General features: G+C 44.5%; 1 protein-coding gene across 1 annotated transcript in view; it reads right to left on the bottom strand.

Annotated features, from left to right (window-relative positions):
• LOC124625142 (odorant receptor 43a-like) overlaps positions 1-15,324 on the bottom strand; it is a 53,528-nt gene extending 38,204 nt beyond the window's left edge. Inside the window, exons 1-2 of the mRNA XM_047149154.1 lie at positions 15,070-15,324; positions 3,628-3,777 (exon numbers count right to left, since the gene is read on the bottom strand). Of these exons, the coding sequence (XP_047005110.1) occupies positions 3,628-3,777; positions 15,070-15,324 (405 nt within the window). The remainder of the gene's footprint in view (positions 1-3,627; positions 3,778-15,069) is intronic.
• Between the last annotated feature and the right edge of the window lie 10,552 nt (positions 15,325-25,876).

Genomic DNA, 25,876 nt, shown 5'->3' with positions numbered 1-25,876 from the left:
TGAAATTCGCAACAGCTACCACCTGCAGGCGCTGTCCTGACTTGCAATGAGTGTGAAAGTCACACGCTGGTAAAGACCTTAATTCACCGGAAGCTACTACCTGGTATTGTGAATTACTTGTCTACGTGAATAAAAATCCGCATTTCAGTGTTCCTTATGATTTTAGTAAAACATTACTCCCGCGAAAGTGGCCCTAATATTGTTATGAAGACTTTTTTTGTAACTTTTGATTTTAAAAGGTGAAATCAGTTCAGAGTAATGTATTAACAAATTTTGTTGGTAATAGCTATTGGTAGTTTTTTTGCAAATAAGACCAATTATTGTGATTCTTGAAGTTTTCCCGATGTTTCAGGATGAGACGCACATGCGCAAAGGAAGCCACTACGGTCCCGGTGGAGGTTCGAGTCCTCCCTCGGGCATGGGTGTGTGTGTTTTTCCGTAGGATAATTTAGTTTAAGTAGTGTGTAAGCTTATGGACTGATGACCTTAGCAGTTAAGTCCCATAAGATTTCACACACATTTGTACATTTTTTTGAAGCCACTACATGAGCGACCTGTGTTGTGTTTCGCACCCACTCCGAATATAGCTCGCTCCATCTACGGCACGACATGGGCCATGTGTCTGATGGAAACAGCCTTGTAAAGGAGCTGGAACGCTGCAATCAGTGTTCAAATATAAGACATTCTCCACATTAGATTAGCACAGGTTTCAGAAAGAAGAAACGCTAACACCGAATATTTCGTCAAAATTAGGCACAATCTTAAGGAAACATCATTTTAAAGTAATCATCCGCCCATCCACAAAACCTGTTCTCTTCTCGGTTTGGCAAAGAATGTTCTGCGATTGGAATCTACAGAATACCTTTCCAGAGTGGGAGAGCAAACATTGGTCCTATAACGCGCGCAGAGCATGAATGATGCGTTGAACTTGATCACCACACTCGACTTTCGCAGCCCATTAAGCTAGTTATAGCCGAGCATTATACCTCCACAGTACCTACTGTGGAATATTCTGTCATGGAAATCTTAGCCTCTACGAGATCCTTCTGGGGTTCAGTTATTAAGGAATCGTTGGAAATCAGATTAGTGCAAGACCTTGTTAATCGTGATGGCAACTTTCACCATTATAAGCCGTGGACCAGTTGATTTTATTAATGTCTTCAGAAACGAAACGTGTTACGGCAAATGACACGTCTAGTGACAATTTGATTAATTTTAGCATCTGAATTTCAACTCCGCGAGTTCACATTCCGACAGAGAGCATGTATATAGCATCACTATTGCGCTTTCGCCTGCCCGCCATAAATGGACAGGGGCGCGAAACTCGACAGAGGTCACCCATTAAGCGGCTGCTTTTGCTCATGCGCCTCCTCGCCCATTTTTGATAGAAAGTTAGTGAGGAGAGTTACCCATCTCCAGTGCAAAACAATCACCTGAAGACGGCTGAATGGTTCTCCGCCGTGTATGGCTGCGATACCGAAACTTCTTGGACCGCGAATTATAATGTACCTGTGCACTGCTACTTGTAAGGGGTCCGTAGGCCCTTACTATAAGTTTGCACTCGGCACAGGTCGACGGGGCAAACAATCGATAGTGTCGGGTTGCGAGAGCGAGTGTGAGTTCAGTCAGTTCCCAGGTTGCGGGCCTAGCTGTGTGGAGGCCTGTTGATGTAATACAAGGCTGACCGACAAAGGGAGTGGCCATCGCCGCGGTTTAACCCCTTTGTGTTAGAATAATACGGGAAAGTGAAGAAGTATAAATACTAGAGTGATCAGTGATATTTCTGTGCCGATATTTTTGGTTTCGCGTCTACCGCGCCGGCATCATTTGGATTGCAGTGTTGGATTGCAGTGATTGAATTTGCGTGTGACAATAATGAATAACGAAGAGTCCTGCGCTGAGATTAGCCGTAATTAATTATGTATGACGAAGGCAGTGGCTGTCTCCTTTTTCTTGTGTTTTGTGACGAATATAATTCTTGATTAGTGAAGCTGTGTTGGCGTTCTTCTTGTCACCAGACATTTCATTATTACAGCATTGAGAAGGACAAAATGGAATGTAACAACTCCGTAGCAGTCAAATCCGATTGCCAGCCTCATTAGGTACACGGTCACATTAATTAATATTTATTTGGGCAGCTATTCAGATACCAATCGAGCGGGATACATAAATCGGAGGTGTTACATACTGATGGTTCATTTTATCCTCTTTTCTTCTCCGTCTTCCTAATCCTCATTGTTCGCCCTTTTAGCTATCCGTCAGCACCGGGCGCAATCTTACGCATGGTCCACGAGGACCATGTGGCCTCGGTTTCCCAACTGGTCGTTTACCATCGACATCCTACGAAAACCTGCGTCATGCCTTTGTTTCTTGATCTGCTGAAAGTACGTATCAATTACACCGTAGATGGCTTTCCCTCTGCTTCTCAACGACAGGTGCCAGTCCATAATGCCTCAAAATTTTATTTTTGCCCACATGATCGTGAAATGTAAACGCACATGCCCACCAAAGTATTTAGGTTTCCACTACAGTAAATAGTTACTCTGATCCTTTTCTTGTGGGCCAGCATTCTTCACCGTACGTGGTAAGTGGAAGAAGCTGTATTTTCGACTTGGGTCGTTCCGGTATTACAAGGCACACCAGTCATTGTCCACCATTTAAGCCATGCATTGCTGTTGCGGTTTGTGATTTCAGAAACAAGTGAGCTGTCGGGAGCAATTTTGGAGCCAATTTACTTGAAGATGTTTCTCCTTAAACACCCATACCATCGATTTTCATAGTGTCCGTATTAATTCTATCTGTTGACAGGTGCTCCTTTACACTGAGGAGTAGTCGGTACTGTTTAGGACGGTTGTTTCATGTTTGGACTTGTTAGAAATCCTTATTGTGCGCAGAAAAACGTCATGAGCATACATCAGTGATAAAGCTGCTAATTTCTGAAGATCTTCCATGACTGTGCTCATTATTCTCATGAACAAAACAAAAATGGCAAATCCTTAATGTGCACCAACAGAAACGCGAAAGTCACTGATAACACAGAAGCAGCAAAGATCGTATTTTAGGACAGTGTTACGGCAGTTGGACTCATTCAATTAGTTCTTCAGGTACTTCATGCTCACGACGGGCAAACCATATGACAGTCAAAGGTCATGTCCAGGGAAGAGAAGTATACTTCAAAAAAATGGTTCAAATGGCTCTGAGCACTATGGGACTCAACTGCTGAGGTCATAAGTCCCCTAGAACTTAGAACTACTTAAACCTAACTAACTTAAGGACAACACACGCATCCATGCCCGAGGCAGGATTCGAACCTGCGACCGTAGCGGTCGCGCGGTTCCAGACTGTAGCGCCAGAACCACTCGGCCACCAGCGGCCGGCAAGTATACTTCAACCATCACTTTACTGTCATACTAATTTTTAGAAATTTCACATCCAATTCTGTTATCTTGAGAAGTCTACTTCTCTTTTAATTTTCTACTTTTAAGTACGACAGTTGTATTAAAAAACTTTCCATTGACATATTTTGGTGAGTCTGTTCGCTAATGGAAAACCTTAGTCTACAAATTTCTATATAATTAAAAATCACTTGCGTTTCTGTCGGGTTCCACGCTGGATTGCAACACTAACCTGGAAGTAACGATACATGCGGTCTACGTTGTCCTGGTAGCAGCTGCGGATGTTTTGACTGCCCTCGTCGGCACCGTAATGGGTCCGCATGCTGTACATTAGCTGCACCAGCTCACGTAAAGTGCCTCCCTCCACAATGAAGAGGACAGCCTGTAGACAAGATAAAGCGCTTATAGAAAACTGATACCTCCAGATTTTTTATACATGTTCCATCTACGTCTCTAAACAGCACAACTGAGGCAGAGAAAGAGATAGAGGAGTATCTATATAGAATGTACAAGGAAATAAGGAAGCAATTTGCTCTCTGTTTGCTTTCAAAACCTCTGCTCACCGAATCAGTATGTGTTGTGGATACCTGTACTGCCTGTAAAAGGGCTTTTTGTTGAAATATGAAACAATGGACACTATGAGCTTGAGAGTGGCTGCATACAAAATAAAACTTATTCTACGGTGATATACCTCCACACTGTCCATTTAATACTGAATATCGTTGTACGTATTGAACCGCTGATTTAGAAGCCAGCTGGACACTTCTGTAGGGCACTCTGTGGACAGTTGAGACAGAAATTGTTTCCTGAGTGTACATCTATGTTTTAATGCGTTTCGGTATCAACAAAAATCTTCAGAACGTATGTTAAATCATGCCAAATCGATACAGCGCAGCATGGTGATAATGCTGAGATCCTTAGTGCCTGCTAAACAGAAACGTAATACTTGCAAACAACGTCCTGTTAGTAAGGTAGTGTTACAGAGACAGCGCACTTCTCTCTGAGACAGCTGCTGCACGTGCACGAATATTTTTTGCCTCAATTCCTGCCATTCGTGGATGGTGGTACAGACTGGGTTTTAATAGCAATCAGCCTTTAGTGTGTTCTGAGACATTTATCAGACTATTCTTATTTCATGCAAAATTTTTCTGCATTATAAGCAACTTACGTAAGCACTCCTCGACAATATATGATGTAATATCTATGCATCCTTCTCAATTCACATTATCTTTCTGTGGCAAGTTAAAAATTTCAGTTTGCATTTGCACACGCACTGGTGTGCTAAACTAACTTCCACATGATACTTTTGTGCCAACAAATACAGCTCCCTGAGACTGGGACGATATGCTGAAAGCACTGCTACAATATATTGCAGAAGGCAGGTAAAGAAATATGAAATGAGATTAAGAAAAATAGCATTTTGACAGCAACTACACTGAAGCCAACTGAAATTATAATTGCCTATGGACATTACAAAAGGCGGTACATGGTTCTTAATATGGTGAGTGGTCACTTCAGACGACATTGCATGCTCTGCAACATACTCCCATGCTAGCAAAGTTGGTAAGGAGTTATTCTGGTAGGGCGTTCTATTCCTAGATCAGCGCGTTCGACAGCTGTTGGACTGTGGTTGGTGCACGTAGATCCCCAGCACATCCCGCATGCGCTGTATGGAACCTAGGACGGGGAAAAGGGCTGGTCTCTCGTTTCAAAAGCTACTCCAACTGTCCATTTCGATGCCGTCGTCAATTTCATCCATAACAAAGAAGGCATCAGCGAATGCACCTCTGAAAATAAGCATCTGGGGAAGGAGTATAATCCACCTGACGTTGATCGGTGAGTGTGCTGGATTGAAAGATGTTGAGGTCAGTACGTCCGTGCAACACTATCTGGTCCTTCAGAACGTTCATTTTCGACTATATACAGGCTACACTGACGGATGTAAGCAAAAGTTGGGAGGCATGTTTCCGCATCTGAAAGATTATCTCTATTCACATGCCATTCGCTAAAGTGTAGCGCTAGTAGCCCCACTATGAGCATGCTGTCAGGATTGCTTTAAATACACACTGTGAAGGACGTGAGATTTAGTGACTTTTGAGATAGGGCATGGTGAGTTGATGTTGGTCAACAAGGTCTTTATGGAAGAAAGACGACATTACCAAAGACGCCGTTACCAATACCTCACTGAGTTTCTACGAGGTCTTGTCACAGGTCTAGGAGAATCTGGATGTTCCTTCTGCAATATTGCAGAAAGGCTTTGGCACGAATGCAGCCGCTGTACATGTCTGACTGCAGTTGTGGTCTCGGGAGCAAATGGTCACAAGAAGACCGGGTCCCAAATGGCCACACACCACTAACGAGAGCGAACACCATAGTCTTCGACGTATGGCTCTGGAACCTCGTGCTACATCTGCAGCAGCAATCTGAGCAGTAGTTGGCTCGGCATTGACACAATTCCCAGCTAGATATCGATTACTTCAAGGACAGCTTCGGCCCAGACGCCTTATGTGGTGCAGTCCACTCAACCCAAACCACCGCCATTAGCGATTTCAGTAGTGTCAAGTGAGAGCTCATTGGTGGGCCAGTTGAAGGAGTGTTATGTTTTGTGATGAAAGCTGCTTTTGCCTCGGTGCCAGTGATAGCCCTGTGGGGGTTAAAAGTACGCCCGTGGTGGACCAGCAACCAACCTGTCTGTGTGGTAGACATACTTGACCTGGGGTATGATTTAATGCATCACCAGAAGTACTGTCGTGGTTATCTCATTCACCTGACTGAAAATTTGTGCGTTAGTCTGGTAATTCCATCTTTTGTGCTGTTATTCACGAACAGCATTCGAAGAGTGTTTTCCAACAAGATGATGCTCTCCCACATACCGCTGTTGTAACCCAACTTGCGCTACAGATTGTGGACTTGTTGCCTTAGCAGGTATGGCACATCATCGGACAACTCCAGCGTCATCCACAATCAGCATTAAGCGGCCCTGTATCGACCGACCAAGTGCAACAGACATGGAACTCCATGCCACAAACTGACATCCGGCACCAACACAACGCATGCACGTTTGCATCGCTGCATTCAACGTCTGCCAGTTCACCGTCTATTAATGTGCAGCATTTCTCATTTTCTCCTCTTAATCTAGCAATGTTAATCACTTACCTAGACAAATGTATTTCCGAAATCTTATGATTCTACATTAATTAAAATTTTTTGTGTTGCGATTGTTTCCATCTGTGTGCATTTTAGCCGTCAGTCTTCTGAATGGTTTGATGCGGCATGCGATGAATTTTTCTCTTATGCCAAACTTCCTCTCAGACATATCAGAGTAACAATGGCAACCTGCGCCCTCAATTATTTTCTAGATGTATTCCAATCTCTGCCGGCCGAAGTGGCCGTGCGGTTAAAGGCGCTGCAGTCTGGAACCGCAAGACCGCTACGGTCGCAGGTTCGAATCCTGCCTCGGGCATGGATGTTTGTGATGTCCTTAGGTTAGTTAGGTTTAACTAGTTCTAAGTTCTAGGGGACTAATGACCTCAGCAGTTGAGTCCCATAGCGCTCAGAGCCATTTGAACCATTTTTTTATTCCAATCTCTGATTTCTCCTAAAGTTATCACCGTCTGCAGCTCCCTGTAGGACCAAGGAAGTCTTAACACATGACTTATCATCCCGTTCCGTATTGTTGTCTGTTTTATCCCTACATTCATTACCTTGACGATTCTGCACAGAACCTCGTCATTCCCTATCTCATCAGTTCACCTGATTTTAAAACATTCTTCTGTAGCACCACATTTCTAGTACTTCAATTCTCCTCTGTCCTGATTCTCTCACGGTCCACGTTTCACTGTCATATAGTGCTGTGCTTCACAAACACATTTACAGAAATATCTTCCTCAAATTAAGGCCTATGTTTGTTACTAGTACACTTACCTTGGACCGGTATGCTCTTTCTAGCTCTGCTAGTCTTATTTTTAAGTCCTCCCTGCTTCGTTCATCATGGTTGTTTTGCTGCCAAGGTACCAGACTTCCTTAACTTCACCTGTTTCATGTTGATCAATTCTGATAGTAGGTTTTCCGCTGTTCTAATTTCTTTACTTCTTATTACGTTCGTCTTTTTTCGATTTACTCTCAGTCCGTATTCGGTGCTCATCGGACTGTTCATTCCATTCATCGCATCCTGTTATTCTTCTTTCACGGAGGATAGCAATGTCATCAGTGTATCTTGTCACTGATATCCTTCCCCCTTGCATTTTAACCCGCTGTTGAATCTTTGATTTACTTTCGTCCATGATTTATAGACCGAACAGTAGGGGCGAGAGACTACACCCTGGTCTTACACCCTCTCTCACTGTGATCGAAGAATCCCAATCAGACACCTAGCTGATCAACTGGACATCTCTGTTGGTAGTGCTGACACAATCGCCACTAGTTGGTGTATTCCAAGCTGTGTGCCCCTGTGTTCCATGCCGCGTAACAGAAGACCATAACGAGCAACGAAGAACCATCTGTGCGGAATGCCTTGCGTACTGGGTCACTGATTGTGACAATTTTCTGTCGAATATCGTCATAGGTTATGAAACATGAGCTCATCATTTCGAACCGGAGACGAAACGGCAATCCATGGAGTCGCGCCATACCACCTCTCCCCAAGAAAATGTTCAAAGCCGCACCTTCAGCCATTAGTCATGGTGACGTTCTTCTGAGACTCTGAAGGTGTTATTCAGTTTGATTTCTTCCCTGATAGTGCAACGATCAACTCGGAAGTGTACTTTGCTACCGTTAGGAAACTGAAGCGTGGTTTCGTCACTACAAAAATGCAAGCGGAGTTCTCCTTCTCCAGGGCAACGTAAGGCCTCACACAAGCCTGCACAGGTGCTCACGTAACTGCATCGGATAGCTCTTTCTCATCCATTCTACAGACCGGATCCCGCACCTTCCGACTCTCGTCTGTTTGGCCCAATGAAGGATGCACTCCCGGGGAAGAATACGTGGATGATATGATGTTTATTGATGCAGCGACACGTGGGAACCGATGTCGACCATTAGAGGGGTACCACGCGGGCGTACAGACCTGATACGAGAGCATTACTTAAAAACATACCCTCTAAGACGCACCGTGAACGAATTATCCCAATGGGACGGAAAACGGTAGATATGATGCACAAACAAAGGGTTACAATTAAAAAAAGAAGATAAGAAAAAATGTCTGATCTATTCAATAGAAAACACTTCTCGAACTGAGCAAGTCAATGATGTTTGCTCCATGTCCGGCCCTGAAGCGAGCGTCTATTGGGCTTGTCATTGACAGACTTACTGTATGTCCTCCTGACGGATATCGTACCATATTCTGTCAAAATGGCGTGGTAGATTGTCAAAATCCTGAGCTGTTTGGAGCCCACTGTCAATCACGCTCAAACGTGCACAGTTAGCGAGTGATCCGGTAACGTTGCTGGCGAAGGGAGAGTTTGGCAAGTACGCAGACAAGCAGTAAAGACTCTCGTCGTGTGCAGCTTGGCATCGTCTTACTGAAATGTAAGCCTAGGATGGCTTGCTAGGAAACGAGACGTAAAACATCGTCGACGTAGTACCGTGGATGACAACCAAAGTCGTCTTGCTATGAAAAGCAATTGCACTCCAATCCGTCGATCCAAGTCGTCGGGTCATCTGGTGGGCAAAGTGAGATTGGTATCCCACTGCTGTCAGGGGCCTCTCCAGGAACGTCTTCACTGGTAAACGGGGCTCAGTTCGAAGCGGGACCCACCACTGAGGACAAATCTTCTCCAATAAGATTCCAGGCCGAAGACGTGTCTAGAGACGGCCAGACAGCGGTGGGATACCAGCCTGAACGTCGTCTGCCATACGGCCCGACAACGTGGAGGGATGATCTGGGGTCCCTTTCCACTTCATAGCAGGAAACCTTGGCTTTTTCACCCTTGCAACACAGAGGCAAATCGACGATATTCTATGTCCCATTTTGTTGCTCTTCGTGATAAGGCATCCTGGGCTTACAATACGGCATGGCAACGCCCGTCCACACACTGCTAGAGTTTCCACTGCTTGTCTTCGTACTTGCCAAAAACTACTTTGGCCAAGTACGTGGCAGGAGTGCAGGCCTCCAACCAGCACGGGATATTCGCGATCTAACACCAATTGGACAGAATTTAGTTCGATATCCCTCAGGAGGACATCTAACAACTCCATCAATCAATGGGAAACGAAAAAATTGCTTGCATTAGGACCAGAGATGGATCAAAGCGTTACTGACTTTACCTATTTGTGAATCTCTTTCCCTTGAAGTAAGTTTTCCGATTCTTCTAAAGTTGTGATCCTTTGTTTGTCTGTACGTGCACTTCATATCTACCGATTTCGGTCCCACTTCTCCCAATTGAGATAATTATTTCATGGTGTGTCTTTCTTGTCTTTATGTTCTTAGAGTATATCTTGACCCTTACTACAAAAGAACGTTGTAAGAAAGGAAGTATCTCAGTTGAATACCGAGTCAAAGTATGCTGATTCAAATAATTAGGATTATCTGAAATACTATGTTTTAATTACGATAATGACTGAAGCAGAAGAAATGAATTAAAATTTGTGCTGCTACCGGGATTCGAACCCGGGTCTTCTTGCTTGCTAGGCGGAAATGCTAACCATGTAAGGGAAAATAAGCAGAAGATATGAGGTCTGTGTTCGGGAGCACAATCAACTTACGTAGTTCGTGCAGAACCATTAAGCACATTGCTACGGTAGTGTAATTGTTGGCATTTCTACTTAACAACACTCAGCCTCGAGTCCCGGCAGCAGTATGAATTTTAATTCATTTCTTCTGCTTGACTCATTATCGTACATAAAGAAGAGACTTAAATGTCTCATGGAAAAATGTAATTCTAAGATCTATATGTTTTAATGGATGAAAACATCGATAAAATTGGAACGCCAACTTCAGAAATGGCGTCGACAAAATACTGTTTCGATTTGTACTCTACTAATCTAATGCAGCCTTTTGATACACGCGCCAGCCGGTGCGGCCGATCGGTTCTAGGCGCTTCAGTGTGGTACCGCTCGACCGCTACGGTCGCAGGTTCGAATCCTGCCTCGGGCATAGATGTGTGTGATGTCCTTAGGTTAGTTAGGTTTAAGTAGTTCTAAGTTCTAGCAGACTGATGACCTCAGATATTAGGTCCCATAGTGCTCAGAGCCATGTGTGTGTTTGATACACATACTAACAACAAGGAAACTGCCAAAACACGCGTGGGTGATTAGTGCCAGAGTGACGAGAGAGACAGGAAGTGTTCGACGTGACAGCTAAAGCTGTGTATCGCTTCAGATATCACACTGTTTTTCTATCTGGTTAATGATACCCTGGCAACACTAGAGTTTATACAATATACAGTGATGAGCCACATCAAAACAACCACGACCCGCCGTGAGACTGAATGCCTCTAGGTGGGCATGCGGGCAGGCGATGTGGTAAGGGATGTAAATGAATAGGGCTCAGGCGAATGGTCCGCCGAGTGGCCTCGTGGTTTGAGGCGCCACGTTACGGACTGAGCGGCCCCTCCCTCCGGAGCTTAGAGTCACTCGGCCATAGGTGTGTGTGTTGTTCTTAGCATAAGTTAGTTTGAGTAGGGTGTAAGTCTAGGGACCGATGACCTCAGCAGTTTGATCTCATAGGATTCACATACATTTGAACACAGGCGAATGCGTAAACGTTTTACTGGTGATTACGGACGAAAATGATGAAATCCACTGACATAAGCGACTTAGACAATGAGCAGATTACTGTGGCCTGGCACCTGGGAGCGGACATCTCGGGAAACGCGAAGCTAATCGGCTGTTCGCGAGCTACTGTCGTGGGCATTCATGGAAAATGATTAAATGGCATCTCTGTGAGATCTAGTCCTCAATGAGTAGTTTCATGTGGATACAGCGCACCGTAATACACTGGCTGACTCTCTTCTTCACAGAAGAGGTCAAGGTGGCAGCCGATGTTTGAGAGCATTAGCATGATATCGGTCAATTTTGTATGTGATGTGCTTTATTATATACCACAGTGTTAGACGAAAGAGTAAATCTAATAATTGTAGGGAAAATATCTGCGAGACTGTAGAGGTTGCTGTACATTGATGTGGCAGAAGTCCTCCTAATACCGCGTCGGACCTCCTTTTGACTGGCATAGTGCAGCAGCTCGACGTGGCATGGACTCGACAAGTGGCTGAAAGCTCCCTGCAGAAATATCGGCATATATTACTGCTAACTCTAATACTACCGGAAAAACAAATATAGGACAGAACCGAGCAGTAGTGGATGGAAGCTTGAGGGTGAAGATTAAAGTGAGCATTTCCGATCTCAGTACCAAATATCGTTACTCATATGGATCATGTCTGTTTACAAACAAGACACGCAGCACATACCATTGGCCTTTAGACTGTTAAGCAGATATTTTCATTGCAATACAGAAATACATATAAGAAATCAAAAGAAATGCATTTACTCAGAAACCATGGCAGTTTGAATCAAAATAGCTTGGGATGATGTTATAGGATATAAACGAAAGTTGGTAGGCATCTTTCTGCATCTGAAAGATGTCTGCTGACAACTCTCACCAGTCGTGTAAGAGTGGCGTTAGTACCGCTGCAATGAGGATGTAAATCAACATTGCTTTAAAAACACGCTGTAGCGGTTATGAACGTTAGTTACATTTGACATTTGGGGTAATGAGTTGAGGGTAGTGAAGGGTACCTTTAAGGCCATTATCAGCACCTCACTGAGTTTGAACAACATCACGTAATAGGGCTAGGAGAAGCTGAATTTCCCTTCTGCGATATTACAGAAAGTCTTGGCTGGAATGTAAGCACTGTACATGATGACTAGCTGCGGTGGTCACGAGAACGTACGGTCTCAAGATGACCAGACACCCGGCGGCCACGTGGCACTACCGAGAGGGAAGACCATCGTGTTCAGCGTTTCTCTCTGGCGCACCCTACTGCATGTGCAGCCCCAACTTGAGCAATAGTTGGCACCAAGTGACACAACTAACTGTTAGAAATCGATTACTTCAAGGGCAGCTCCGAGCCAGACTAGCTGTAGCGGGAATTTCACTGACCCCAAACCACCACAATTTTCGACTTCAGTGGTCTCAAGCGAGAACTCGTTGGAGGGCAGATCTGTTGTGTTTTCTGAGGAAAGCTGGTTTGACCCAGTGATGCCCGGTGTTGGTTACAAGGCGACCATTTGAAGGCCTGTAATCAAGCTGACTGCGTGCTACACACAGAGGATCTACACCTGGAGCTATTGTCTGCAATGTGATATCGTACAACAGGAGAAGCTCTGTCGTGATTATCCCAAGCAAATTCGTGCGCCAATCTGATGATTCGATCTCTTGTGCTGCCATCCATGAATAGCAACCAAGGGGGGCGGTGGTCGTTTCCAACAGGATAATGCTCGCCTACATACCACAGTTGTGACCCAACATGTTGTACAGAATATCTACATGTCTCCTTAGGCTTCTGGATCAACAGATATGTCTCCTACCGACCACAGACGGGATATCATTGCACGACAACTCCAGTGTGATTCATAACCCGCATTAACAGTATCGACCGACCAAGTGCAACAGGCATGGAACTCCATCCCAAAAACTGACATCCGGCGCCTGCACAACGCAATTCATGCACGTGTGCATGCTTACATTCCACATTCTAGCAGTTACACCAGTTATTAATGTACCAGCATTTCCAGTGGGTTATGTCACGCTAATTATCACCTTGTGGTATTGCAATGTTAATCATTTGCGTATGTTACCTAAACATATGTATTCTAGAAACTTCATTACTCCAAATTAATTAATTTTTGGTGTTGTGACATTTTTTCCGTCGGAGTATAGAGATCGGGTTTGGGTTCAGGCCTTCAATGTGAGGTCTAAGACGTTAAAACAAGGTAGGATACTTGACTATATTAGGCGTACTTTTTGTACAATGCTGTTATGGTCACTGGAGAAAAATTTAGTCGCTTGATACTCAGAAACTCAAATATGTAGTAAAGTCATCTTCAGAATATCAAAATATGTAGGGAGTTTGATACACACGGTCTGGAGTAACATACACTTATGTATATGCTTTCATATTCTGAAGATGAGTTTACTCGAAACCTTTTAACAAAGTTAAGTATCCGAACATAAAGTGACTAAATTTTTCTGTAGCGAGCATAACAGCAGTGTATAAAAGATGTCTCCGTATCTGTATAATGGTCGCACGTCTCTTACGTGACTATATGTCACACGTAAAATACACTAAGTGATCAAAAGCGTCCGGACATCCTGCAAAACACACACACACACACACGCACACACACACTCACGGACTTCGAACGTGGTGAGGTCATCAGGTGTCACTTACGCCACACATCTGTACGCGCGATTTTCACACTTCTAAACATCCATAGGTCCACTGTTTCCGATGTGATAGTGAAGTAGAATCCTGAAGGGACACGTACAACACAAAAGCGTACAGGCCGAACTCGTCTGTTCACTGACAGAGACCGCCGACATTTGAAGAGGGTCGTAATGTGTAATAGGCAGACATCTATCCAGACTATCACACAAGAATTCCAAACTGCATCGGGATCCACTGTAAGTACTATGACAGGCGAGAGGTGAGTGCGAGAGGTGTGCTCATAAGCCACACATCATGCCGGTAAATGCCAAACGATGCCTCGCTTGGTGTATGGAGCGTAAACATTGGACGAATTAACAGTGGAAAAACGTTGTGCCGAGTGACAAATCACGGTACACAATATGACGATCCGATGGCAGGGTGTGGGTATGGCGAATGCAAGGTGAACGTCATATGCCAGCGTGTGTACTGCCAACAGGAAAATTCAGAGGAGATTGTGTTATGATTTGGTCGTGTTTTTCATGGAGGGGACTTGCACCCCTTCTCGTTTTGCCTGGCACTATCACAGCACAGGCCTACAGTGATGTTTTAAGCACCTTCTTGCTCCCCAGTATTGAAGAGCAATTCGGGGATGGCGATTGCATCTCTCAACGCGATCGAGCACCTGTTCATAGTGCACGGCCTGTGGCGGAGTGGTTACAGGACAATAAGATCCCTGAATGGACTGGCCTGCACAGAGTCCTGACCTGAATCCTATAGATCACCTTTGGGATGTTTTAGAACGCCAACTTCGTGCTAGGCCTCACCGATCGACATCGATACCTGTCCTCAGTGCAGCACTCCGTGAAGAATGGGCTGCCATTACACCAAAAAACCATCCAGCATCTGATTGAACGTATACGTGCGAGAGTGGTAGCTGTCATCAAGGCAAAGGGTGGGCCAACAACACATTGAATTCCAGCATTACAGTTGGAGGGCGCAACGAACTTGTAAGTCGTTCTCAACCAGGTGTCCGGATACTTTCGATCACATAGTGTATGTTAAGCACGTTTAAGTTAACTTAAATTGTAACAGTTACGTAGGGATGAAAAGACCTACACAGAATAGATACCCGAGGAGAGTTGCATCAGACCAGTTTCTATTAGAAGACCACAACAACAAAACTAACAATAATAGCAGTCCAATAGAGACTACACGACTGACTAGAATCACGGAAAATGAACTTTCAGCCGTTGTTCAAGCCACATATTTAATTCCACGTCACTCACACATTGGAGTTCAGGACTCACCTTAACGATGGACCCAAAGCAGACAATGAAGATATAGCAGCAGTGCGCCATCTCCTCTATTTGTTCTGGAAAATCGCCGCACAACTTCAGCACGACTCCGGCAGGTAAGAAGCAGACAGAGGCCAGGGTGACGGCAGCGAGTACTGTAGGCACTACGTGGCCCCCATGCTCCTGCGGACGCCAGAGGCCCAACAATCGCAGAACTGAAGCCTCGGAACCCAGCAGTTTGGCAAGCTCTTTTGCAGGCTGTCCCATTGCCGATCCTTAACTGACGTGCACGATTTTCAATCAGTTCTAGACTGGATCACTGCCTGGAACACAAAAGACCCTAAAACCTTTTACGGAAGCAACTAATAAATAGTTCATAATTATTTATCTTGTATTTTTATTAGTTCTATAAGGTACTGAGGTTCTTCAAAGTAGTGAAAAGACTAATCGAACATTAATTAGGGTCTCTGATCACTTCTTGAGTTAATGCACATTAATACTGAACGGTAGTCAAGAAAGTGTCTCACTTCTTGTTGGAGGAGGGGAACATACCTTTAATTATTTCTCAATTACAGGCCAGAATGTCCCGGAAAATACTCTGATGTGGTAACTGAGGAGACCACAATAGATGTGTTATTTCATCTTGATTTGCATCAAAGTGACAGCATACATTTACAGCACTGTGATTGGGCCATTTTCATTTCTGAAAGTGCCATCTGGTAAAAAAAAAAAAAATGCATGTTCCATTGACAGAACATGTCCACATAGTTCGATAGACCTCACCCAACTTAACTTTACTTTTATGTGTTTCGTAGAATCCACTGGACGCCACAATGCCACCATCCCAAGCACTGTAGAATTAGAATCGTATCTCAGAGTTGGAAAATGGCAATCTGGCTTGAACAGAAACCTGGAGTGTGCGCTAGATCGGCATCTACATCATACTCCGCAAGCCACCTAATTGTGTGTGGCGGAGGATAATTTCGGTACCACTGTCTGATCCCTCCAACCCTGTCCCACTCTCGAATAGTGAGCGTGGAAAATGATTGTCGGTAAGCCTCTGTATTGGCTCTAATTTCTCGAATTTTCTTTTCGTAGTCAACACCCGAGATGTATGTTAGCGGAAGTAATATGTTGTCTGAATCCTCCTGAAAAGTGCTGTCCCGAACTTTCAGTAGAAAATCTCTCCGTGATGCACAACGTCTCTCTTGTAAAATCTTCCAGTAGAGTTTGTTTAGCATCTCCGTAACGCTCTCTCTCCAGCTAAACGATCCCGTGACGAAACGCGCTGCTCTTCATTGGATCTTCTCTATCTCGTCTATGAGTCTACCTGAAAGGATTCCAGATGGATAAACCATACTCAAGAATCGGGCGAACAAGCTCCTTATAAGCCACTTCGTTCGTCAATGGGATAATTTTCGTTAGGATTCTTCCGATGAATCTGAGTCTTGTGTATGCTTTTCCTACGGTCTGTTTTATATGGTCTTTCCAGTTAAGGTCGCTCTGGATAATTGCTCATAGATATTTTACGGCAGACGCTGTCTCCAGTTGTTTGTCAGCAATAGTGTAGCTGTACAGTAGTGGATTTCTTTTTCTATGTATGAGCAATATGTTACATTTATTTACGTTCAGGGCCAACTGCCAGAGTCTGCACCATTCATCAATTCTCTGCAGGTCGCTCTGCAAATTCTTACTATCCTCTGGCGTTGCTGCTACGGTATAAACAACTGCATCATCTGCGAATAGCCTTGAAGATCTGCTAGATCATTTATATATACTGTGAACAGCAACCGTTCTATCACACTTCCCTGTGTTACTCCGGATATTACTTTTACATCTGTCGATTTAGTTCCGTTAAGAGCGACGAGCTGAGTTCCATCTGCAAGGAAGTCTTGCATCCAATCGCAGGTCTGTTCCGATACTCCGTAAGTTCGTATTTCTTTCATTAAACGAAAATACCTGACGGTGTCCAATGCCTCACTGAAATCAAGGAACATGGCATCAGCCTGAGCGCCTTCGTCCACTGCGCTGTGGATCTTATGGAAGAACAGAGCGAGCTGAGTTTCGCAGGATCTCCGTTTGCGGAATCCATGTTGATTTTTATAGAGGAGCTGTTTACATTCCAAGAACGTCATAATTCTTGAGCATAAAACATGTTCCAAATCCTACAACAGATTGAAGTCAACGATATAGGTCTATAATGGTGTGGATCCGTCTTACGGCCTTTCTTAAAAACTGGAATGTCCTGCGCCTTTTTCCAGTTGTTAGGTAACTTTCGTTGCTCAAGCGATCTACGATAAATTACTGCTAGAAGGGTAGCAAGTTGTTTCGCATAATCTTTATAGAATCTTATAGGTATCTCATCTGGTCCTGATTCCTTTCCCGTATTTCTGCCTTCTCTCTGTTATCTTCCGTTTCGGTGCCGGTGTGGTTATGAGAGAACAAATAGATGATTTTGACCCACTTCCTGATTTTACATACGACCAGAACCTCTTAGGGTTTTCACTCAGGTCGGTTGACAACGTCTTACTTTCGAAATCATTGAATGCTTCACTCGTTGCTCTCATTACGCTCATTTTCGCTTCGTTCAGCTTTTGTTTGTGAGCTAGGTTTTTACTTTAATTAAATCAGAGATGAAGTGCTCTTCGTTTCGTAGCGCTTTTCTAACATGGTTATTAAACCATGGTGGATCTTTCCCATCCCTTAAAACCTTACTCGGTTCATACTTGTCTAGGGCATATTGAACGATGCCTTTGAATTTTTTGCGTTTGTTCTCCACATCTTCGTCCACATCACCGAATATTTGGTGCCGACTGTTGAGCTATTCTGAAATTTGTACCCTGTCACCGTTGCTGAGTAAATATATATTCCTGCCTTTCTTAACATTCCTTGTAGGACTTGTCTTCATAGATACCATCACAGCCTTACGATCACTGATACCTTCCTCTAAGTTGACTGATTCGGTAACTTGAGGTCTGTTTGTTGCGAGGATGTCTAAGAAGTTATCCGCACGAGTGGGTTCTTTGACTATGTGATCAATGTAATTTTCGGACAAGACATCCAGGACAATGCCACACGATTCCCTGTCTCTGGCACCAGTTTTGATGGCATAACACTCTCAAATCTATACTTGGCAAGTTGAAGTCACCCCCTAATTCACGGCACGATCAGGAAAATTTCTAATGATATTCAGCGAGCTGTATCTGAAGCGCTCTACAACACAATTTCACCCAGATTAATTCACATTCGGAATCCGCGATAACCTCGATAGATTTTATAGAATTTTGTACTGCAATAAACACGCCACCACCATTGGCCTCTGACCTATCCTCACGATAAACATTTCAGTCTGAACTTAGGATTTCCTTGTCACTGCCGACTGGAGTGGCCCTGCGGTTCTAGGCGCTACAGTCTGGAGCCGAGCGACCGCTATGGTAGCAGGTTCGAATCCTGCCTCGGGCATGGATGTGTATGATGTCATTAGGTTAGTTAGGTTTAATTAGTTCTAAGTTCTAGGCGACTGATGACCTCAGAAGTTAAGTCGCATAGAGCTCAGAACCATTTGAACCATCATCCTTGTCAATGACGCCTGGCTTCAACCAGCTTTCTGTTCCCACTGCTATCTGTGCATTATAACCTTCAATAAGGGATACTAAGTCTGGGACCTTTCCTTGGATGCTCCTGCAGTTTACTAAAATCATGTTTATCTTTTCTATCTCTGATCTGCGAGGGCCAACATTCTCTGAGGTCACTGTGGCTGATTTAACAGGCAAATCGTGTTTGCTCCAAAGGGAGGTTTTCTCTAACGTAAAAAAGAGCCATGAGCACGCCACACGTACTCCGCTACCATAGTAGCCGCTTCCTGCAAGTAGTGCAGACCTGATCACTTAAGGGAACCCTAAAATTCGGCACCCGATAGCGCAGTCGAGAAATTCACATCCGATACCGTTGAAGAGCCGTCTGAGCCTCTGGTTTAGACCTTCCACTCTGCTTGAAACCAGAGGAACACAACCAACCATGGGTACGATGCTACAATGAGAGCTTAGCCTAAACCTGCATGCGTCACTAGTTGGCTTCACCAACCCTGCCGGCCGCCGAAAGGACCCAAGGAGCAGCCGTCATTCGCGCCGATATGTTCTACTACATGCAGCCAGTTGCACCCAGTACGCTCGATAGCCGCCGGCAGGGCCTCCTTCACATCACAGATGAGACCTCCCGGCTAACATACCGAATGCACATCGGAATTCTTTCCCGCCTTCCTGCTATCTCACTGAGTGTCTCCATCACCCGCCTACCATTGGAGCTCCCAATGAAAAGCATACCCACCCTCTGTACTTGTCCGGACTGGACAGGGAAATAGACCGCTGGCCAAACAGAAGAGGCACCCCATGCTGGCTCAGAGTTATCATCAACACTGGGAAGTACCTCGTACCTGTTTCTAAGACTTAGGGAGCCAGCCGCACGGCCTGCTCCCTCTTTCGCCTTCCGCCCAGTGACTCGTGAACCCACCACTGTCTGCCACTCACTCTGGAGTGAGGACGGACAGGTAAAACACTGTGTATCGGAAGCAGCAGTGACGTCCGGGCCACCAGGGGATTCCAGTGACACCAAAGGTGTCGCAGGTCCCGTCACTGGCGCCCGGACGCCACCGCAAATTCGAGCATTAGCTAGAAGCTAGAAGCTTGTCGACGGTAGCCAATGCAGCTTCCAACTGTTTACGGACAGCAGCCAACTCTCCTTGTGTCCGCACACAACAAGCACAGTTCCTAGTCATATTGCACTGTGTATAAAATAGATTTTAAAATATACCAAAGGAGAATAAAGTAACACTAAAAGTTGGTGTGCAGATTTCTCACTGAACTCTGAGACCGCAAGCTATTAAACAGAGGAAATTTCTCTACATGGAAGATTTACACTAGGAAGCCACCATACACAACGATATTCACAAGACTTACGCAAAAAAACTACCATTAATTTTCTGATTACTGACCTACACCAAAAAATACACACGTACAGTGAACTTCTTTGCAGAAGCACGCGAACAAAAAACAAAGACTAAATTACTTTACAGTTTATCACACAAGTGCTGCTGCTGCTGCTCTGCTGCGCGTCCTCTCGGCTGTGGTAGACAACAGTGCTGAAGTGTGAGTGTCTTTCGACGATGGAACGCAGTTTTCGTCGTACCATTGTCATTGATATTGTATTGTCCATAAACTTATTCAACTCAACAGTCATTTCGTAGCATTAACATTATTATTCCGAGTCAGAAGCCATTTTTCATAGTCCATGTCCTCTAAAAACTCCTTTAACTTGTGGTCTTTGCCTAAACAGTTCAAATTTTTCCGTCAATTATGTCCAGTTTAATGAGTCTAAACACCTATAACAGATACAGAATAATACCATGGATACATATAGTAAGGGTGCTGCCAATGTGCTGTGCTTGGAACACTGTGAGATCGGATATGATGGTGAATCTTCTCATACCATCATGGATGTGTCAGAGTCTCAGAATACTCCCAGATGCGTTATATGAAAGGCATAAAAATTAACATCACTGTGTCCTGCAGTAAAGCAGACAAGAAGTTCCCAAAGTGAAGTGTTTGAGACAATGTGTTCGTACTATTCAACATCTCCATCTTGGTGAGAACGTCACTTCCTATGTTAATTTTTATATCATTTTTCCTTGTGTGGAGGCAAGGGCAGCACGTAATAAAGTCCGCTCCCAGGGTAAAATGAGACAAACACATTTATTGGTAACCACATAACTGAACAGTTTGCAGTTCTCACATGAAATAGAAAATAATAGCCACTTTTGGGTAGAACGACAAAGTTTCTCAGCTTGAATACATCTCTCTGTCTTCAGACGGTATCTTTGGATGTCCTAGACTGTCGCATTCGTTTGCAACCTCGTGTCCAGCGTGATCAGACGCAGGATTACCTTGAGACATCGGCTGGGTGCTAACAGCCAATGGTCGACCAATGCTCGAAACAATTTTGGCCGCTGTAATGTGAGGGTGCTAACGGCCTGTCCAGGCGGTTAAGCTTAGGCGTTGTCTGGTTGGTGTCTAGGTTACAGCTGAGTTTGAGCCGTAGGCCGCACTGGATTGACTTCCTGTGAGGTTCTGGGCAGCGGTGGAACTAATGCTGGCGAACGCTACCAACAGATGGGCTGCTGGCTGGAGTAGGCATTGAGCATAGAGTATAAGTGAATGCTATCAGGTAGTGGTAATACAGTATTTTAAATAATCTTGTGGAGGATTTCCGCGAGGTACTACGTGACGTCTAGACTCAATGTAGTTCCGTGATGACAATGCTGCGGTTGCAGAGGGGTGTACTGCTGGTAGGCGATGCTGATTCCTCTCATGGAGAACACTTGAGTCTGGTGTGTGCACAAACCGATGTGTTGGTGTTCTCTTCAGCGTGTTGATTTTGTGATCCACTAATGTTAGTAAGCATGTGGTGTGTCTGGCAAGGATTGCTCCAACTCCCCCCCCCCCCTTCCCCTCCCCCCCCCCCCCCCCGTCGGAGGTTCGAGTCCTCCCTCGGGCATGCGTGTGTGTGTTGTCCATAGCGTAGGTTAGTTTAAGTTAGACAAAGTAGTGTGTGAGCTTAGGGACCGATGACCTAAGCAGTTTGGTCCCGTAAGGTTTTATCACAAATTTACAAATAGGGATTGCTCCTCCCCTTAAAACGAATGCAAAATGCTGAAGTTAACAGGCCAATGGGACTTCGATAGCCATCAGGAGACAAGCTCGACTGAGAGCGGCCTACAGTGACGCCACAATGATGATGGGCTCGGTTAAAGTGAAGGAGATGCCCATGTGTGCAGAGATGGGGCTCTGGGTGGTTGGTGCACTGTAGGCGCCGAAAAAAGTAAATAGGCAGGACAGTGGGATCCACACTGCGGAATTGCAAGAGATGAACCATCCGTTGGAGGCAATTGTACCAGCGGCGTGCAAGGGAGAATTCAAGACGTTGGCACCAAAAGGGAAGATGAAAACCTGTGCACAGACAAGACACTGAAAAGAAAACATAAGACTCGATTGAGCACAAAAAATGGAAAACTTAATTCTTAATGCCATAGTGATTAAGGGTCCATACTGGCGACAGGGAAACTGTGTTGACGGCAGAGGGAGGGAACCATGCCAGGAGCAGATGAGGCCACCCCTGCAACAGCAGTGGTCATGATCGCAGCAGGAGACGGCTGTGCCAGTGGTAGAAGATAAAGATGGGCTGATGGCAGAAGTCTGTGCCAATGGCAGAGGAGGCCGGGTCAGCTACATTTGAGAGTGTGTTGGCGGCTGAGAGGAGCTGTTCCAAATGCTGAGAAATATAAGCCTGATGTCCTATTGCAGCGGCAGCAGCAGAATCATGCACAAAGACGCTGTAAATGATGGTGTGTAAGTGTGGCGAGCAATGTGGCGTTGTCAGTGCAGCCAGTTGCAAGTTGGCTGATCGGCATCAGCCTGGGACGAGATATGCTGATGGCCAGACAGTAATGTTGAGAGAGTACGTGGTGACGCCTGAGTCCAGAAGGGTCAGCACCAGATGAGTACCTTTGAGTTATAATGGAAGTATCCTCTCCAGCATTTGGTGGAGGCCAGTGTGTCGAGCCAACATTGGGAGCAACGGCAGACGAGGATGCAGATCTTGAGCTGAAAGTGTGAGCAGCATCTGTTGTGGCCAGTGGAGAGCAGCCACCAGGCAGAGCAGCGTTGCCAGATGAGGTGAGCTGCATGGAACTGAAGACGGCAGCCACTTGTTGCTGTAGGGCTGGGTCATCTCTTCCCCAACTTTCAAGCCATTTGTCCTTGCATGGTGGCAAGAACAACCCGTAATAAAGTCAGCTCCAATAGTAAAATCAACAGACCGCGGCCACAGGAATGCAAGGTGCCGACGCTGTTGGCCAGGTGCTGGAGTCTTAGGCGGTGTCTGCCATTGTCCTGATTTGAGTCCAGTTGGAGGATAGGGCCGCACTAAAACATCTAGTGGAGAACCCTGCTTGCAAATTGACTGCCAGTGAACCTGGCATTGTTCCAGGAGAGTGAGCGATTGCTGTCCAGTAGTGGTCATGTGGCCATGCAGCAGCTTAAGTAATCCTGCGGAAGGATTTCCGTTAGGTAGCACATGGTGTGCAGGCACAAGGTATTACCGTGCTCGCAGGGCAGAAATAGCTGAAGCGTGGCGCTGTTGGCGGGCGATGCCTTTTGATGCCTCTCTTGGAGCCTACCAGAGTGTGGCGTGTACGCAGAGCGACGTGTGTGTGATGTCGTCTGGTGTGTACACTGATCACCGTGTTGCTGTTGTTATTCTCAGGTGCTATTAAGCAAGCGGTGTGTACGGTGAGAATGTGGATTGCCCTCATGTGGCCGGCTTCGGCGTTTGACTCCTGGGGTTTGGAAACATGCCTGCTATGTGCGTATGTACAAGAGGTTGAACCGGGCGGGAAAATGACCTGGCTGCAGTAATAATAAATGTAACCGTTTGACTGAAATAGTCCTTATTGTGTTGGTGTTTTAATTTCATTATTTGGTTTACTTTTTTTGTTCTGAATCATTTCCTACCCAGTGAGGCCAGTAACTTTAGCTTTTGCTTCAAAAGAAAAATTCAGAGATGGGACGTATGCTTTTATATTCTAATACAGAGACTGAGGCGGTCTTCAAGAGTTGCATGTAGCTCTTTCAGAAAATGTGTGTCCCGAAGTCCAGAACGATAGTCAAATATATAGTAATTCTTTTTATTTTCGTGATTTTCGTAGAATGTTGCTGTCGCAAGAACAGTGTGCCGTAAGAACACAGCTGATTGAGAGCAAAGGCTGTTCATGCCTTGGGAATGAGGATGACATCTGGATAGCATCCGAAGTCATCGCGATGCGATTGTCGGTTTATGAGTTCTCACGGCATTTTCACTAATCAGGAAGGCAAAACAGTTATGAGGACGAAGAGGTGTAGTTGCTGTTGTCATTTCGAAGAGCGACTACACGGCCATTAGCTTGCAGAAAACAAGTGTATACAAATTTTTATGATAACTGCTGTCGGCTATACCTACCAGCAATCATTACTTCATTAATGCTGGCGGCACTGCCGTCACACCAGGGATATTAAACTGAGCTAAAAAGGTTCAGTAACAGAGTTAACATATAAGATAATTAGTGATCTGGACTGTTTTAACGTTACTTTCATAATTAACCGCTGTGTTCCTTGACTCTATGTCTAATGTGAGTAATTTTTATTTCACCGGAGGTGTAAAGAGAACCATTGCTACACGTTGAAGAATGATTGACATTGGCACGAATATAGGATACAGGAGCTCTCAAATTATACAACTTACACTCGTATGCTGACCTTTGACTAAACAGAACCTAATTTGAACTGAACAGTAACTGATCTGAATGCACCTTGAGTTTGTAGCAAATACGCAATGGAACTAAAACAATCGATTGGTCCTAATCAAAATTTCCACTTATCTCGCTTCTTGCCAACACTGTTGTAGATTTCTCGAAAGGGCAACAGAAAATAGCAAACAAGCAGGGTCTAAGCTATATTTCTGTTTTTAAATACAAGTTCAAACTGTTGCAGATCGCAATGCGTAATGATAAACATTTTGGTGCTTAGAGTAACTATTCCTCTGAAATGATATACCAAGACAACGGTTTTAGAATGAAATATATATTCGAAAAGACTTTGCACTTTACACATAACATTGGTCTCAACAGTACTACGCTTAACAAAGTGTACAATGATTTAAAAAGTCAACAAAGACTACAGAGAATTTCTATAAAAATCGAACAGTTTTATTAGTGAACATGCGAGTCCATGACTCAGGGAAGTGGGGTGGTTTTTCTCAGCTCTGAACAAGTTAACTGGCATAATACACAGTACAAGTTAACTAGCTGACAATCACTCGTATCTGCGCAGAGCTGCAGTCTTATCCGAAAGTTATTCTCTTCAAAACTAATAGCTTTATTCAAAATTTATATTTCTTTACTTTTCAATGTACCCCAGAATTTATATTTCTTTATTTTTCAATGTACCCATCTTACTCATCCTATCCTCATCTGTCCAATCTTCATCTAACAGATACAATCTCAAGTCCACACAGCGTTACGAAATAAGTCCACCACCTGCCACACTTCAACTAAGAATGTATGAGACTGCACAGAGGCAAAGACTGTACACGACAAGACCAAAGATTGTTTAGCAGTATCGTACCTTGCTCTCTCACTAACAAGTACATTTATTACATACAAAAATAGAAATGAACGTACAACACTATTGTCCCACTCTTTTTACATGCGACTCTGAGAGGAGAAATTTAAATTTTGGGTGTTTAGCAATTATGTAAAATAGAGAATAGGGGAGGATTTATTATCATTTATATGCTGTCGTGTCTTACTCTGGTTGCACGGATATCGAATACCGCTATAAAACCGGGTTACGAAATATCTCAACACAAGCTGTCTTTGAAATTTCTTTAAACAACGTGATACATGCCTCAGTCGCCAGCTTAGAATGTAACAGACTACGTCGTTCAACTAGAAGATTAACGATATGGCTCAGCTTCAGACAAGAAGTGGGTAACTACGAATATTAACTGGAACACATTTTTCCCTCGAAGATTTATAGTACCTCCTGCGAGCAGAGAGCACATAGAACTTTGCTTAAATCTTGTCCACGATATTAGAGATCATCGACAGTCCGGTAATTTCTCAAAATCACATTCCTTGTAATACTTTTTAAGCTATAAAAACATCACACAATTGATGTACTACTTCAATTGTTATATTGACGGGAATGCGGCTGGAGTCGTGTGATACACA

Source organism: Schistocerca americana, chromosome 1 (assembly GCF_021461395.2).
Source record: "Schistocerca americana isolate TAMUIC-IGC-003095 chromosome 1, iqSchAmer2.1, whole genome shotgun sequence".
In the NCBI taxonomy this organism is placed as follows: Eukaryota; Metazoa; Arthropoda; class Insecta; order Orthoptera; family Acrididae; genus Schistocerca; species Schistocerca americana.
The sequence above is the reverse complement of the archived record's forward strand: the minus strand, read 5'-3'. Positions and strand labels throughout refer to the sequence as shown.